The sequence below is a fragment of the Tursiops truncatus genome, chromosome 15 (genome assembly GCF_011762595.2).
Source record: "Tursiops truncatus isolate mTurTru1 chromosome 15, mTurTru1.mat.Y, whole genome shotgun sequence".
Lineage (NCBI taxonomy): Eukaryota > Metazoa > Chordata > Mammalia > Artiodactyla > Delphinidae > Tursiops > Tursiops truncatus.
Window position 1 is genome coordinate 1811881 of NC_047048.1, and position 13351 is coordinate 1825231.

Here is a 13351-nt window from a genome sequence, read left to right on the forward strand (position 1 = left end):
TTGGGGGCTCTGCGCCTGCTGGTGCCCCCCCCCGGCCCCCCTCCTCCTCGCCCCCCGCGGCCCCCTGACCCGCGCTCTTACCATTGGCCGGCATCTGACCTGCTGGCTTCTCGTCTTAGCAAGAGCGCCTTCACTGCTCTAGCTGTGTCTAGAGCAGCGCCTGGCGCTCAGCAGGCTGCCGCCGCTTTGGAACACAACTTGGAGCAGCGCTGCCCCGGGTGCGCGGGGGAAGGAGGGCCATGACTCCCCTGCGGCCGCAGCCGCCCGCATCCTGGGGCCCCTCCTGGCGTCCCCAGCCCCGCCTCCCCCCTTGGTGGCTCTGGGGAGCAGGTACCCTTTATCTTGGAGACAGTGGGGGAGTCGCTCAGCACGCGGTCCAGGTCCTCCTTCAGGCTCTGGTTCTCCTCCGTGAGCTCCTGGACGCTCCGGGACAAGCTCAGGAGGGCGCTGCTCATTCTTTTCTGCCTTTTAAGGCCGACGTTCTTCTCCACTGGAGGCCTAGGAGGAACGAGACCAAGCAGCTAAGGTTTGGTGCCTGAACTGGTTTACTACGCGTCCTGAGTGAGGGCTGGGCGCTCGGCGGCCTGGGCACTCAGCGCGGTTTCTGCCGATGAACGTTTGCGATTGAACAGGGAACACTAACTCTGAAGCCCAGACAAGAAGACTGCTATCCGCTCTTCTCATCAGCGAGCCTGTGTAACGAAATACTGTGTTCAGTCATTAGCAATGGACATTAAACAGGACCACTAAGGAACTTGTGGACGTTTACTTTCTCTGTTGTTCTGTAAGTACTTAGATAATAGTTTTTTTTTTCTTTTTTCTTTTTTGTTTTTAAAGATGTTGGGGGTAGGAGTTTTATTAATTTTTAAATTTTTTTAGATTTTTGCTGTTTGGGTCTTCGTTTCTGTGCGAGGGCTTTCTCTAGTTGTGGCAAGCAGGGGCCACTCTTCATCGTGGTGTGCAGGCCTCTCACTATCACGGCCTCTCTTGTTGCGGAGCAGAGGCTCCAGATGCGCAGGCTCAGTAGTTGTGGCTCACGGGCCCAGTCACTCCGCGGCATGTGGGATCCTCCCAGACCAGGGCTCGAACCCGTGTCCCCTGCGTTAGCCAGCAGATTCTCAACCACTGCGCCACCAGGGAAGCCCCTTAGATAATAGTTTTGATCTTGCCTTTTATTCCGCAAAATGAGTCTAAAATACAGTCAATACCCTTTATTCACAGAATCCATATTTGCAAATTCGCCTACTCACTAAAACGTATCTGTAACCCCCAAATCGATGCCTGTGGTGCCTCTGCGGTCAGTCTGTGGGTCTGAGTTGCAGGCGGGCTCACTCCCGGCTGGGGGGACAAGCGCCATCCGCATCTGGTCTCAGGTCTCGCCCTATCCACAGGGTGGATTTCGAGGTCTTTTCTCGTCTTTGTGCCTTCTGTTGATTTCGCCGCTCTCAGCGGTCCCCTGCAGCATAGTTCTTACTTGCTAGGAGGCTGTGACTCAGCTCAGGGAGGAACCACACGTGTCAGAGCTTCGTTCAGGCCTGAGTCACGGCGCGGTTGGTCAAGAGTTCAGTGCTAAGAACGGACACTAAATAAGGTGCCTTTAAACGGAAACACACATGAAGGCGGGTTGTATGCCGGTCAGGTGATGGGAAAGCTGTGACCAGAGGGTCTCAGGAACAGAACTCCGTGCTTCCCCTAGAAGCACTGGTTCAGCATTTCCCAATTCAGTGTTTGTGGACACTTTACAGAACATAACACTGTGAATAATGGGAATCGACTCCTCTGGCCCTTTACAGAAAGTTTGCCACCCCTATTTTATTTTATTTAATTAATTTATTTTTGGCTGCATTGGGTCTTCGTTGCTCCATGCGGGGCTTTCTCTAGTTGCGGCAAGAGGGGGCTACTCTTTGTTGCGGCACGCAGGCTTCTCACTGCGGTGGCTTCTCTTGTTGCAGAGCACGGGCTCTAGGCACGCGGGCTTCAGTAGTTGTGGCACGTGGGCTCAGTATTTGTGGCGCACGGGCTCTAGAGCGCAGGCTCAGCAGCCATGGCTCACGGGCTTAGCTGCTTCTCGGCACGTGGGATCTTCCCGGAGCAGGGCTCGAACCCATGTCCCCTGCACTGGCAGGCAGATTCTTAACCACTGTGCCACCAGGGAAGTCCCGACCAGCCCTCATTTTAAACTACTAGGAGGAAAGGAGAAAAAGGGAAGACCACGCCTGGCACATTGTAAATGCTCAATAAATGTCAGTAATTCACTGCAGAGGCTGGTGACACAACCAAATCTAAGATAAGGGATCCCTCCTTTCCTAATTTGTTGAAAGCCTGATATCACCTGGGAAAGGGACAAGGGAAAATCCACGAGATAAGGAAACTTTGATGCCTCTCCTAATAAACTTATTTGGCAAGATGAACTTGTACTTGGTACTAAATGTCTTCCGAAAAGGAAGATCTGCTTTGAAAAATAGTGTTTTCTAAGTCTAAGCTGGAAGCTGTGAAGTAGTACAAACAATGAGAGCCCAGAGCACCGACGGTGCTGTTAGTGGGCAACGCATCTGTAACATCCCAAAGGGAGACACGCCAGCTCTAACCATGAGCAACACGGGCGCAGGCTCCCAAGTCAGGGCAGTGTCTGCAGGCCCCACCTAAGGCCTACCCTGCTCTGACAGCAGTTTAACATGAAAACAACACATGAAACATGGCTCCCAAGGAGAGGATCATACTTCTTTCCTGTCGTTTCAGAACTTGCCAGGAGAGTCTGGAGACGATGAATCTGTAAACACCAAATTAAAATGCATTTAATACAAAATGAAAAAACGGCAGTGATTCCTGACTTCCACCCAGTGGCAGGAAGTGAGCGCTAAGTTGCTGATTTGTGTTCAAGTTAAGATGAACTAGAAGAGGGCCCCTCAGTGCAGCTGGCCCCCCACCCTCTGACCCCGCCCCCCACCCCGGGGCAGGAGGGCACGCACCTCCTCGTAATATGTCTCCATGGCGATCCTCATCTCCTCCAAGTTAGTGGTCTTCATATCAGTCTGCAGTTTGCTAAAAACCCAAGTTCAGAGTTGACATGGCGGTGCCAGCATTCCCGGGCAGAGCAAGAGGAAGCCTGTTTCCCGGGACATGGGAGAAGGATGGGCTTTGGAAGAGAACCGGGCTGGGAAGCGAAGCCTGAGCCGGCCCTCAGCTGGCCGTGGCCTTGCACAAGGCCGAGGAGAGAATTCTCACACCTCCAGGGCCCTTCCTTGTTGGACCTGCCGCTTTCCAGGGTGAGGTAACCGACCCCCGGCAGGTATTCTTTGCTAACAAGGGCATGTCTTTAAAAACGGCAGGAATTGTGAAGAAAGACCTCAGGGTTAGACGGGAAGAGTCATCTTTGGGGAAGGTGGAGGGAATGGTTCTTTAAAGGAAAGAGAATCATTTTTTTCAAGTTGTATTGCCTGTATAATTCCCCTTGTTCTCAACACTTAACAGACTTTAGGGAAAAGGCTCTAACAGAGAAATGAAAGTAAAGTTACAGAGTTCAGGATTCTGAGACACAGAAGAAATCGGCAAATGATAAAAATTTTAAAGTTGACGATTCCAGCAAGAAACAAAGGAGGGGGGTTCTATTGTATAAAGAGGATACAACAGAAAGTGAAAACTCAGGTTTCCTTAAGTAAACTCAAACACAGCTAGGAAAGGCTCTCCTCTGTGATAAAACAGCAGGAAAGGAGTCCGCGCTGCTGCCCTAAAAACAGCACCAGGGGGGCTTCCCTGGTGGTGCAGTGGTTGAGAGTCCGTCTGCCGATGCAGGGGACACGGGTTCGTGCCCGGTCTGGGAAGATCCCACGTGCCGTGGAGCGGCTGGGCCTGGGAGCCATGGCCGCTGAGCCTGCGCATCCGGAGCCTGTGCTCCGCAACGGGAGAGGCCGCAGCAGTGAGAGGCCCGCGTACCGCAAAATAAAAAAATAAAAAAAAAAAAACAGTATCAGGATAGTGCATGACAGCGAGAGAAGCAGGTAGGGGAGATGACCAAGCGTTAAGGGCTTGTATCAAGGTCTATACAGTTCATCTTGGAGATGAAAAGTGACCACAGAAGACTAAGGAGAGAAAGCACTTCTTCAGTGGAACAGGAACAAGAAAAGAGGAAAGGGGAACACTGCTCCTTAGGGTCGGATGGAAGAGGCGCGGCTATTCACGGTCCCGTTTTGGTGAACGGGATGCTGGACACAGACGTGGGGGCAGGGTGGGAACGGAAGCTGGAGCTGAGGGCACAGCGAGTGTGGACGTGGAGCCGGAGGCAGGCCAGGTGCGCGCCCAGCGGGCCCCTCCCGAGCCTGGGCCACCCCCCGACCCCGGCCGGCCCCCCAAGGCTCCGTACTCGATGGTGTGGTTCTTCTCCTTGCACTGCTGCTCCAGCTTGAGAATCCTCTGCTTTAGCCCACTGATCACCTGCCAAGGCAACAGGACGCGTCAAGCTGACGTCTCTGCGGCCATGGCCTCGCCCTCCCCCTCCCGCCAGGGGCTCAGCCGGCCCCATTCCCCGGGCGGGGTTGGGTGTCCCCGGCCCGCTGACCCGGCAGCACCTGCACAGCCTCCTGCCAGAGCGCCTTCCTACTTAGCTGTCCTCCCCATCAGCGCTGGCATCTCTTCTAGACTCAGCTGGAGAGACAGGGCCAGGCTGTCCTGCCCGCTCAGAGCAGAGGGGCCGGTGAGTGGGGCCACAGGGGATGCTCCCACTCAAAAGGTGCCGCCGTCCCCTCCATCCCATTCCACAGCCACCCTCTGGAGGAAGGACAGGCCGCCGCACGGTTACCTTCGAGGAAGCCACCTCAGTCCCTGGATGCAAAACTCACCAAGCCTAGCCCGCCCAGGACACCCCGGTCCCCAGCACGCCCCTGGGAGGGAGCGGGCCTGGAGGAGGCCGGGCAGCTGGACAGAGGCCTTGAGACGCCCTTCCGTCTCCATGCCTCCTGTTCTCTGTTCATGGGACACTTTGGGAGATAACACCCTGTACTCCCGAAAGAACATCCCTTTCTTTCTTTTTGTAGAGTCAAACAACTTTTTAACTGGATTTTACGGTAATTTTTAATTATACTAGTAATACATGAATACATTTTCTTGAAAAAAAATTATAGATGACGCTATACCCTTGGAGCTGACCCCTGTCAACTAAATACTGTTATCAACTTCCTGTGCATTCTCTAGGCCTTATTACACACGCACACACGTGTGCACAGCCCCTGAAAGTCTGGCATTTTGCTGTTGTTTACACAAATGGTGCCCCCCCCCCCCCCCCCCCCCGTCATTCTGCAGCTTGTTCTTTTCACTCAATAGGCCGTCTTGGTGATCTGTCCCCACTAGTTCCTACAGATCGATGTTATTCTAGTTACCCGTTCCTCTACTGATAGATGCTTAATTTGTAACCCACTCTTGCTATTACAGAAACTCCCGGCCGGTCCTCCTTGTGCACACGGGCAAGTATTTCTTTTTTTTTGGCGGTACGCGGGCCTCTCACTGTTGTGGCCCCTCCCGTTGCGGAGCACAGGCTCCGGACGCGCAGCCTCAGCGGCCATGGCTCACGGGCCCAGCCGCTCCGCGGCATGTGGGATCTTCCCGGACCGGGGCACGAACCCGTGTCCCCCGCATCGGCAGGCGGACTCTCAACCACTGCGCCACCAGGGAAGCCCTTTTTATTATAAATTTTAAGTTTATGTTATCAAACCCATTATTAATTGCATCATTAATGTGATTTTTGTGTTCAATAATCTCAGAATTGGATCCTGTCCAGTTTTCTTTTAGCATATCAGGTTTTTTTAAAAAATGTACTTCCTTGACTCACGTGGGTTTATTGTGATACATTTTCCTCCACCTGCTATCGTTTGTTGCCATAGCATTCATCATACTGGCTCCATTTGCCATAATTTTGTTCCATTCAATCTGTTACGTGTTATTACATAACACACAAGAGGGGTTTGTATGTGTTTTAAGGTCTAATTCTGTTTCTGCTTTGTTTCTGTCTTAAATCAGTATCACTTGTTAAGCCTGACGTGTGTTTCTTAGGTGTGGCGGGCTAAGTCCCCCACTGTGACTACCTTTTTCTACAGTGTATTTCCGGCCTTCGTGCTAAGCCTGCTCAGCCTCCCTCCCACTCCCACTAAGAGCCCCCCAGCATCTTCTTGTAATCCCTACGGCTCCGCGGAGTAGGGTTTCAGGAGGTCCCGAGCCCTTCCCCGAATCTGCTCCTCCTCTGGTATGAGTGCTGTAGAGAAAAGGCATCTCTCTACAGGCTGTTTGGAAGGTAAGGTTTCAGTGGACAGGTTATCTGTTTTGCTGGAGATTATACTCACCCAGCCAGTATCAGGCCTTTTCTCTGCCAGAGTCCGAACAAAATCCGGGCCCTGTGGGAAGTAGATTGAGGAATGAAGACAAGACGTGGTCTAGCCACGCCCCCCCGCCCCCACGTTGGCCACGCCCCACGCCTGCCTCGGGGCACCGCCGTGCAGGGCCAGGAACTTACTCGGGAAGGATCCAAAAGCTGCTCTATCTGCCGGTCCTTTCTGCTGTTTTCCTCTTCTAAGCGCCGAAGCTTTGTTCTCATCAGATCCATGTTGCTTTTGTGCACGTGTAATGACTGAAGGAAAGAAGGACCACACACACACACACACACACACACACACACACACACACACACACACACACACCGTGCACACACACACACATCCTGGTGAAACACTGAGTTGGAGAGGTGTTTTACAAGCTGCCTGGTTCCCAATCAGGGCTTTGCGTGTGCAGTGGGTGAGGGAGGTCTGGACGTCACAGTGAAGGCTGGGCCAGGGGGTAAATGCCCCGTTAGGTGCAGGGCTACCCAGGCAACTAGGAACTCTGCCCCACACAATGCCAGCAGCACCCCTGCCACAGACAAACGCTGCTCCCCCAATCGATACTGCCAGCAGCACTTCTGGAAGGTGCCCATGTGACGCTCTCCTCCATGTCCGTGTGACAAAGCCCATGTTCTTCACACACCACATACTATCACAGTCTTGTGTCCATTTAAAATTCTTATCCTCAACTAAGGCTCAGTTGGTCAGAGCAGTGGTTCCCAAACGTTTACCTGTGGATGAACTTTTCACCAGTCTGGGGTGAACTTAGAGGGAAGACTGTCAGTTTTTCATAAAACTAAGTTTTTTTGTTTTTTTTTTTTTTTTTTTGCGGCACGCGGGCCTCTCACTGTTGGGGCCTCTCCCGTTGTGGAGCACAGGCTCCGGACGCGCAGGCTCAGCGGCCATGGCTCACGGGCCCAGCTGCTCCGCGGCATGTGGGATCCTCCCGGACCGGGGCACGAACCCGTGTCCCCTGCATCGGCAGGCAGACTCTCAACCACTGTGCCACCAGGGAAGCCCCATAAAACTAAGTTTATTCAATTTTTACCACTCTCCTGTACTTTGAAATTATGCCCTTCCTATTATTTTGGACATATATAGTTCTTTTATAAAATGGTGATGGTAGGGTATTTTTAAAGTTTGTTTTCAACGTCCTCACTTGAAAAAGCTTTTCCCTAGTCCGGGAAGCCCCACAGCCTGAAAAGCGTAAGGTTAAGCCAGTGCTCGTAAGCCTCATCTGGAAATGCCCACGCGGGTCAGCTAGTTCCGTGGTGAACCAGCGTCCAGCACCAGCCTGCCCCCAAATTAGCCAGTTATCCTGGAGAAGCCCTTCTCCTTTCAAGGGACTCGTAGTGCTCAGAAGAGAGTCCGAAGTGTCTGAACACAGCCAGCCCCCAGCACCGGAAGGACAATTCCCACCAAGTGTGCGTCCCACTGGGGGAAGCCTGGGGAGTCGGCCACATGGCCACAGCCGGCAGGAGAGATACTGGCCCTCACAAGTGTTTAGTGAATTAGTCAATTAATGTACGGTCACTGGGAAAGATAAGAAATCCAATACCGGGAATTCTGCTTCCAGAAATATGGATTCCAGAAAAGCGCCCTCCCTTTTCCCTGTTCCTCGTGCTCAGCACAGCTACCAGCCCGGTACTAAAGCCCCTTCGTGGACCATTTTATCGAATCCTCACAAAACCCTGTGAAATTGTATTATGATTAGCCCCGTTTTTCTACAGGAAACTGAGGCATTACCTGCCCGAGAAAAACTACCCTGATGCCCCAGCTGCCAGAGCGACAGAGTCTTGAAGATAAAAGTCTCTCCTCTCTGAAGAGAAGCCTCGGCTTATTTAGTTTGAGTGAAGTTAGCATCATTTTACCCAGAGACCCATTTCTGGCCCCAGGCAGGTTCCTCCTGAGAGTGTCGCTGCGGCGATTGTTCAGGGCTCTCAGAGCTCACGCGGTACGGTCCCTTCACCAAGGTAGCAACCCTCCCTGCGGTGCCCCATTCACTTAACACATCTCTGGACAGGGACGTCCTGACTCATCGGGCGGGCCCTGCACTGCTGTGCAGCTCCCACGGGTGAGGGCTGGGTCCCGTCCACGGGCCCTGGCCCGGTGCCCCTCAGGCGAGATGGCTTCTAGACTCCTCACGTGCTCTGGGCACGCTGGCTGCCAACGCCCTGCTTAACGCTGCCCAGACTGATCACAGCCCTCCGGACAGACGCAGCTCAGCTGGCGGGGCAGGGGTGGGGTCGGGACGTCAGGTCTGTGAACAGACTCACGTGGCGGAAGGGAAGGAAGCCCAGTCGTTTCTCCAGCGGCACAAGAATATGTGCGGCTGTTAAAGACCGGTTTGGTGTAGCGGTGACGGTGAAGCAGGTGAGGATGATGTCATTTTCTGCAGTACAGTTTGTGCCTTAGGGAACGGGTGGCAGGTGACCTTGATGGAAATCCTGGTGCTACTACTGGTTAACCTTGGAGAGACTACTCACCTCTCTGAATCTCAAGGCTATGACCTATATCTCTTGGGGCCCTTGTGGACATCAACTGAGATCAGGCCTGTGAAATGCCCTTAACACCAAAGAATTATGCAAACGGGAAGTTATTGATAATAATAACACCAAAAGACCTATCATAAGGCCAAGTCTCAGGGCGCAGAGGGACTGGAGTTAATCTAGACCTCCCCGGGTGCTGTCCACTGTGGGGGCCGGAGAAGCAGAGCACGGCGGGCTCTAACTGCTGTCCAGGCTCCTCTCACAGCGGGATCGAGGCCCTCTCCGTGAGCCAGTGCCGCCCAGCTGCTCAGGCACCGGGCCGGGGTTTAAACTCAGCTGTCACTCTACAGCTCCTATTTCCCACGTGACACATCCCAGCACAGGTGTGACTTTCCATCCACGTTACCGAGGGCTTTCCCGCTTAAAGTCAACAGAGAACAGAGGGAAACGCTACCTTCTTCAGCTCAATGATCTCGTCATACATGCCCTCCATCTCTCTGTAGACAGGGGTCCCAGGAACATAACCTGCAGGGAGACACACAACCCTCTGAAAAGACTGTCTGCAAAGTAGAAGGAATTCTTGGCCACACCTTAAGGGAAACCTGGAGGTTAATGAAATTATTCTTTTTTTTTTTTTTCTTGTTTTAACTTCTTTCCCCAGAAGTAAGGAAACCAAAACCGGTATTGATATAGAAAGAAGAAGCAAGAGAAAACTAAAAGATGTGAACACGGGGCTTAATTATAGTAAAAGGATTAACGGAGGGGGTCAAAAGGAGAAGTGCTGTCTTTAGATTTTAAACAGCAAACAGATAAAAAGACAAACAAAAACAAACGTGGTCATGTCATCACGCAGGTGACAGCACCCAGTCCGATGTCTAACGGTAGGTACAGTGTACACTGCTCTCTGCTTCCATGTGATCCCTAAGGGGTCAGGACTCTGAAACACACCAGCCTGAAACAGCGCTGCCAGCTAGCAGTGCGGCAAGGTGACCATCCCTGGCACCAGGACAAGGTTCCTCTGTGCTTCCCACGGGGCCAGGGCCGAAAGCAAAGCAGTAAAGGAGGGAGGAAGCACATGGGTAAGATCAGACAGGAAGACGGAAACATGAAAACCAACCGATTCTTTCTGGTGACATCTGGGGTTTTTATTATCCTTGCAGTTCTCATTTCTGAGATTGTTTATACAACAAATTTAAATACAACTCTAAGTTTAGGGAGATAGGCACCACTGAAGCCCGGGACGATGTCTCTGTCCACATCGGGAAAGCCGCTTTCTAGGAGGGCAGGATGGACTTTCAGGGGCCACTGTCCTCAGGACACTGACTGAGGGAGCCCCAGATCTCACTGTCAGAGCACACCCACCAATCCCCATGCCCTTCCGCTCTGCTGTTCCTCAGTCGTGGCTGTGTCACCATCAACGTGCTCACCGTGGCTGGCAGAACGCCTGAGATTTGACCTCTGCATTCTTTCCGCTTCAGTCAAATCGTCAGGGGTGCTGCTGGGGGGGGCTGTTGGTCCATGCACGCTCCAAGGTGAGGTCTGATTTCAGGGCTGGGGTCAGACTTCCCGGTTTCAACGTGCATGGATTTAATATGACAGGGACAAGCAGAGACAACGTAAGGCGCTGCCTCTAATAATCAGTCTTCAGGGTTGAAGAAAGCTTAGGGAGACCAGTGGTGTGTGAGAAACGTCCAGCCACCGGCCCGCAAAATAAACAAAGCCCTGACGTGTGGCGTTTGCCCACTCCCGCGGTGTGCGTATCCCCGGCACACCCAATCTCAAGCTGCCGGTGTGACACGGGACAGCTCACACAACTCCTCAAGCCAGCAGGAGCAGCTCCAACACACGACTTCCCGCAGCGCCCAGACAAGCCAGGACCCAGGCGGCAAACGTCAGGAACCACACCACACGCTGCGTAAAAGCCGTGGGGCGCGATGTCTTTGAGAAGATCAAAAACAGTGCGGCTCCAACGAGTCGTATTAAACGCTCTGTGCCAGGTCACCACCCGAGATTTCTAAGACGCTCCCTTCGAGCAGGAAGGGTTTCTCCCGGGCGACCACATACCTTGCTTTGAGCTTCCCAGCCACAGCTTCTGGGGGGTTAAGGACATTTGGCTCCCGAGGGGCGCGCTGCCGGCTGTCCTCAGAGACCTCCAGGAGGCCACTTTTCGCGGCTTAGAGTGATAAGGTGACTCTGAAAGGCCAACGTGTGGTTTTAGAGGTGCCAGGTATCAATGTCCGCTCAACATACGTGCTTCCGAGAGACAGAAGTGGCAAAGCAAAATATTCCCAAGGGCGTGCCAACCCCAGATGAACACACTCCGACAGAATTAAAACTATAGTTACGACTTGTAGGTATACTTACATTTGTTTTTTACTTTTTATTGTAGAGAAATAACGGGACATTTATTTTAAAATGTGAATCTAAAATTCTACCAATATTACAGTACTTAATTTCCCATTCAATTTTTTCAGAGGCATATGTATTTTTATATAGCTGCAGTCATAGTGAACACACAGTTTTGTATCCTTTATACTTAACACCGTAAATATTTTTTCATGTTGCTGTCAATACCTAGCGTGCAAGTAATAGTATTTAGAACTTGATACGTAAAACGGCTAGAAGAAATGAGGAAAAAATTGTATTTTTCCAGGGCATTTTTGATTTTGTCATCAAAACAACGGAAAGGTTTTAAAATTATATTTTAATCTGGAATCTTATGGAGATTATGCAAACTTATGCAAAACCAAGCTATTCATAAAATATGCTTATATTTCTTAAATACCAAAGAAATTTATATTTGTAGAAGGTCCTGGGATTCTAAATCTAATACATTTAATTTTTAAAATTTCTAAGATTTTTCCATGGCTTCAGAATTTATGGAAAATTTCCCATTATTGTTTAGGGTGAAGGAGTAAAGACACATTGGAGTGCTCATTTATGAAGGTAAATTAGTGATTGGAAAAAACCCACAAACGACATTTCCCTCCTAAACGTATGGGATTTATCGATAAGTAGTAAGGATTCCCAAACATGTACGCCTATGGATAGAGCTGCGAAGGAAGAAGGAAAAAGGCAGCAGGCGGTGGAAACCTGTCGGTGTGGAAGGACCGGAAACTGGCCGCCTGCCCCGGCCTCCTCAGAGCGCTGTGAAGCCCGAAAATCTCAGAGCGCGGGTAGCTGCAAACCCACGTGGCCCCGGACTGGGCAGTGAAGAGAACCACTCATGAAGTGAACAGGACAGGCATGACTCCTTCTGTCACGGCCCGGAAATCAGACAGGCGCACACCTCTTAAGGGAGTGTTAGGAGGGCGGGCTGGGGGTGTCCCAGGGAGGGGACACAGAGCGTCCTGTCGCCGTGTCCATGTTGGATGAGCAAGGTGCCTGGGATCAGCGCTGCTGGGGGGACAGGCGTCAGGCATGGCCGGGGGAGAGCACGCTGGGGGGCGGGCAGGGGCAGGGCCACTGAGTGACAGCACACCTCTCAGGGGGTTTTAATGCTTCGGGGGTTCTGGCCATCCTAAATTACGTGAAACACAATTCTGACATTTACAGAAATCGAGATAAGAGTAATTTGGTTACTAGCATTTTCAACACTTGAAATGCTTGACTTCCAGCAAGAATAATGAGAGATGTCTGACATTTACCTTAGGTACTTTCTAGACAAGAAGGACTGAAACAAAATGGGCTGAAAAGAGAAGGTTTACAACACAAACACCCATACTTTCACTTTATATCAATGCTCAATTTTCTCCACGGAAGGAGAGCCGGGACCTCCGAACTCCAGATTGCCAGATGCTTCTTTCTAACACTCGTATTTGTTTGTGATATGAAACATACTTTCTTCTCTTTGCAGGAATCTATCTTTCTGATTATGTGGTTCCTGGGCTAATATGAAAGTTCACTTGTATTCTCTGAGTGTGTCATATATAAGACAGTATGTTTCAAATACTTATGTGTATAAGAAACGTAAGCCTACGCATATGGTACACACACGTAGATAATAAGTCAGGCAAGGCCGCAGGCTTGTGCGCAGCAGAAGGAAGCCAATCTAGGACTTGGTTTGTCACAAAGGCCTCGGGAAACATAAAATTCAGCAAAGCACCCAGATGAACAGCTTTGTGTCTCGAGGAATAAATCCTGCGTTGTCTTCCCTTTGGCAGCGCTGGGAAGCGCATGGCGACTTGAGAAAGAGAACGTGGAAGGCCGCGAAGCACTGTGTGTGGGAGGGAGGAGGGGGGCTCAATGGGACAGTGACAGCTCGGGACCTCAGCCCTCGCGGGCCCTGCCTCAGTGGCCCTAAGGGTTCAGAGAAGAAGGCGGTCCTGATCTTCCTCGCAGGACGCTGGGGAAGGAGGGCTTCCAACCACCATTTTCTGAGTTAAACTGTGGAAACTTGAGGGACAGGGGCCTGGTCATACTTACTCGGTGATGTAGGGGGAGGTCTGTGGAAACTTTTCCTTTTCGCTTTCTGAAAGGAAGAAGAAACGACAGAAAGCG

At 51.6% G+C, this 13351-nt stretch overlaps 1 protein-coding gene across 8 annotated transcripts in view; it reads right to left on the minus strand.

Moving 5' to 3' along the window:
- IQCE (IQ motif containing E) overlaps nt 1-13351 on the minus strand; it is a 41744-nt gene that overhangs the window by 18187 nt on the left and 10206 nt on the right. For all 8 annotated transcript variants that reach the window (XM_073791831.1, XM_033840438.2, XM_033840436.2 and 5 more), the window contains 9 exons: nt 13277-13322; nt 10916-11044; nt 9306-9376; nt 6500-6613; nt 6330-6380; nt 4361-4431; nt 2970-3042; nt 2721-2770; nt 335-498 (listed from right to left, as the gene is read on the minus strand). In XM_073791831.1, the coding sequence (XP_073647932.1) occupies nt 335-498; nt 2721-2770; nt 2970-3042; nt 4361-4431; nt 6330-6380; nt 6500-6613; nt 9306-9376; nt 10916-11044; nt 13277-13322 (769 nt within the window). The remainder of the gene's footprint in view (nt 1-334; nt 499-2720; nt 2771-2969; nt 3043-4360; nt 4432-6329; nt 6381-6499; nt 6614-9305; nt 9377-10915; nt 11045-13276; nt 13323-13351) is intronic.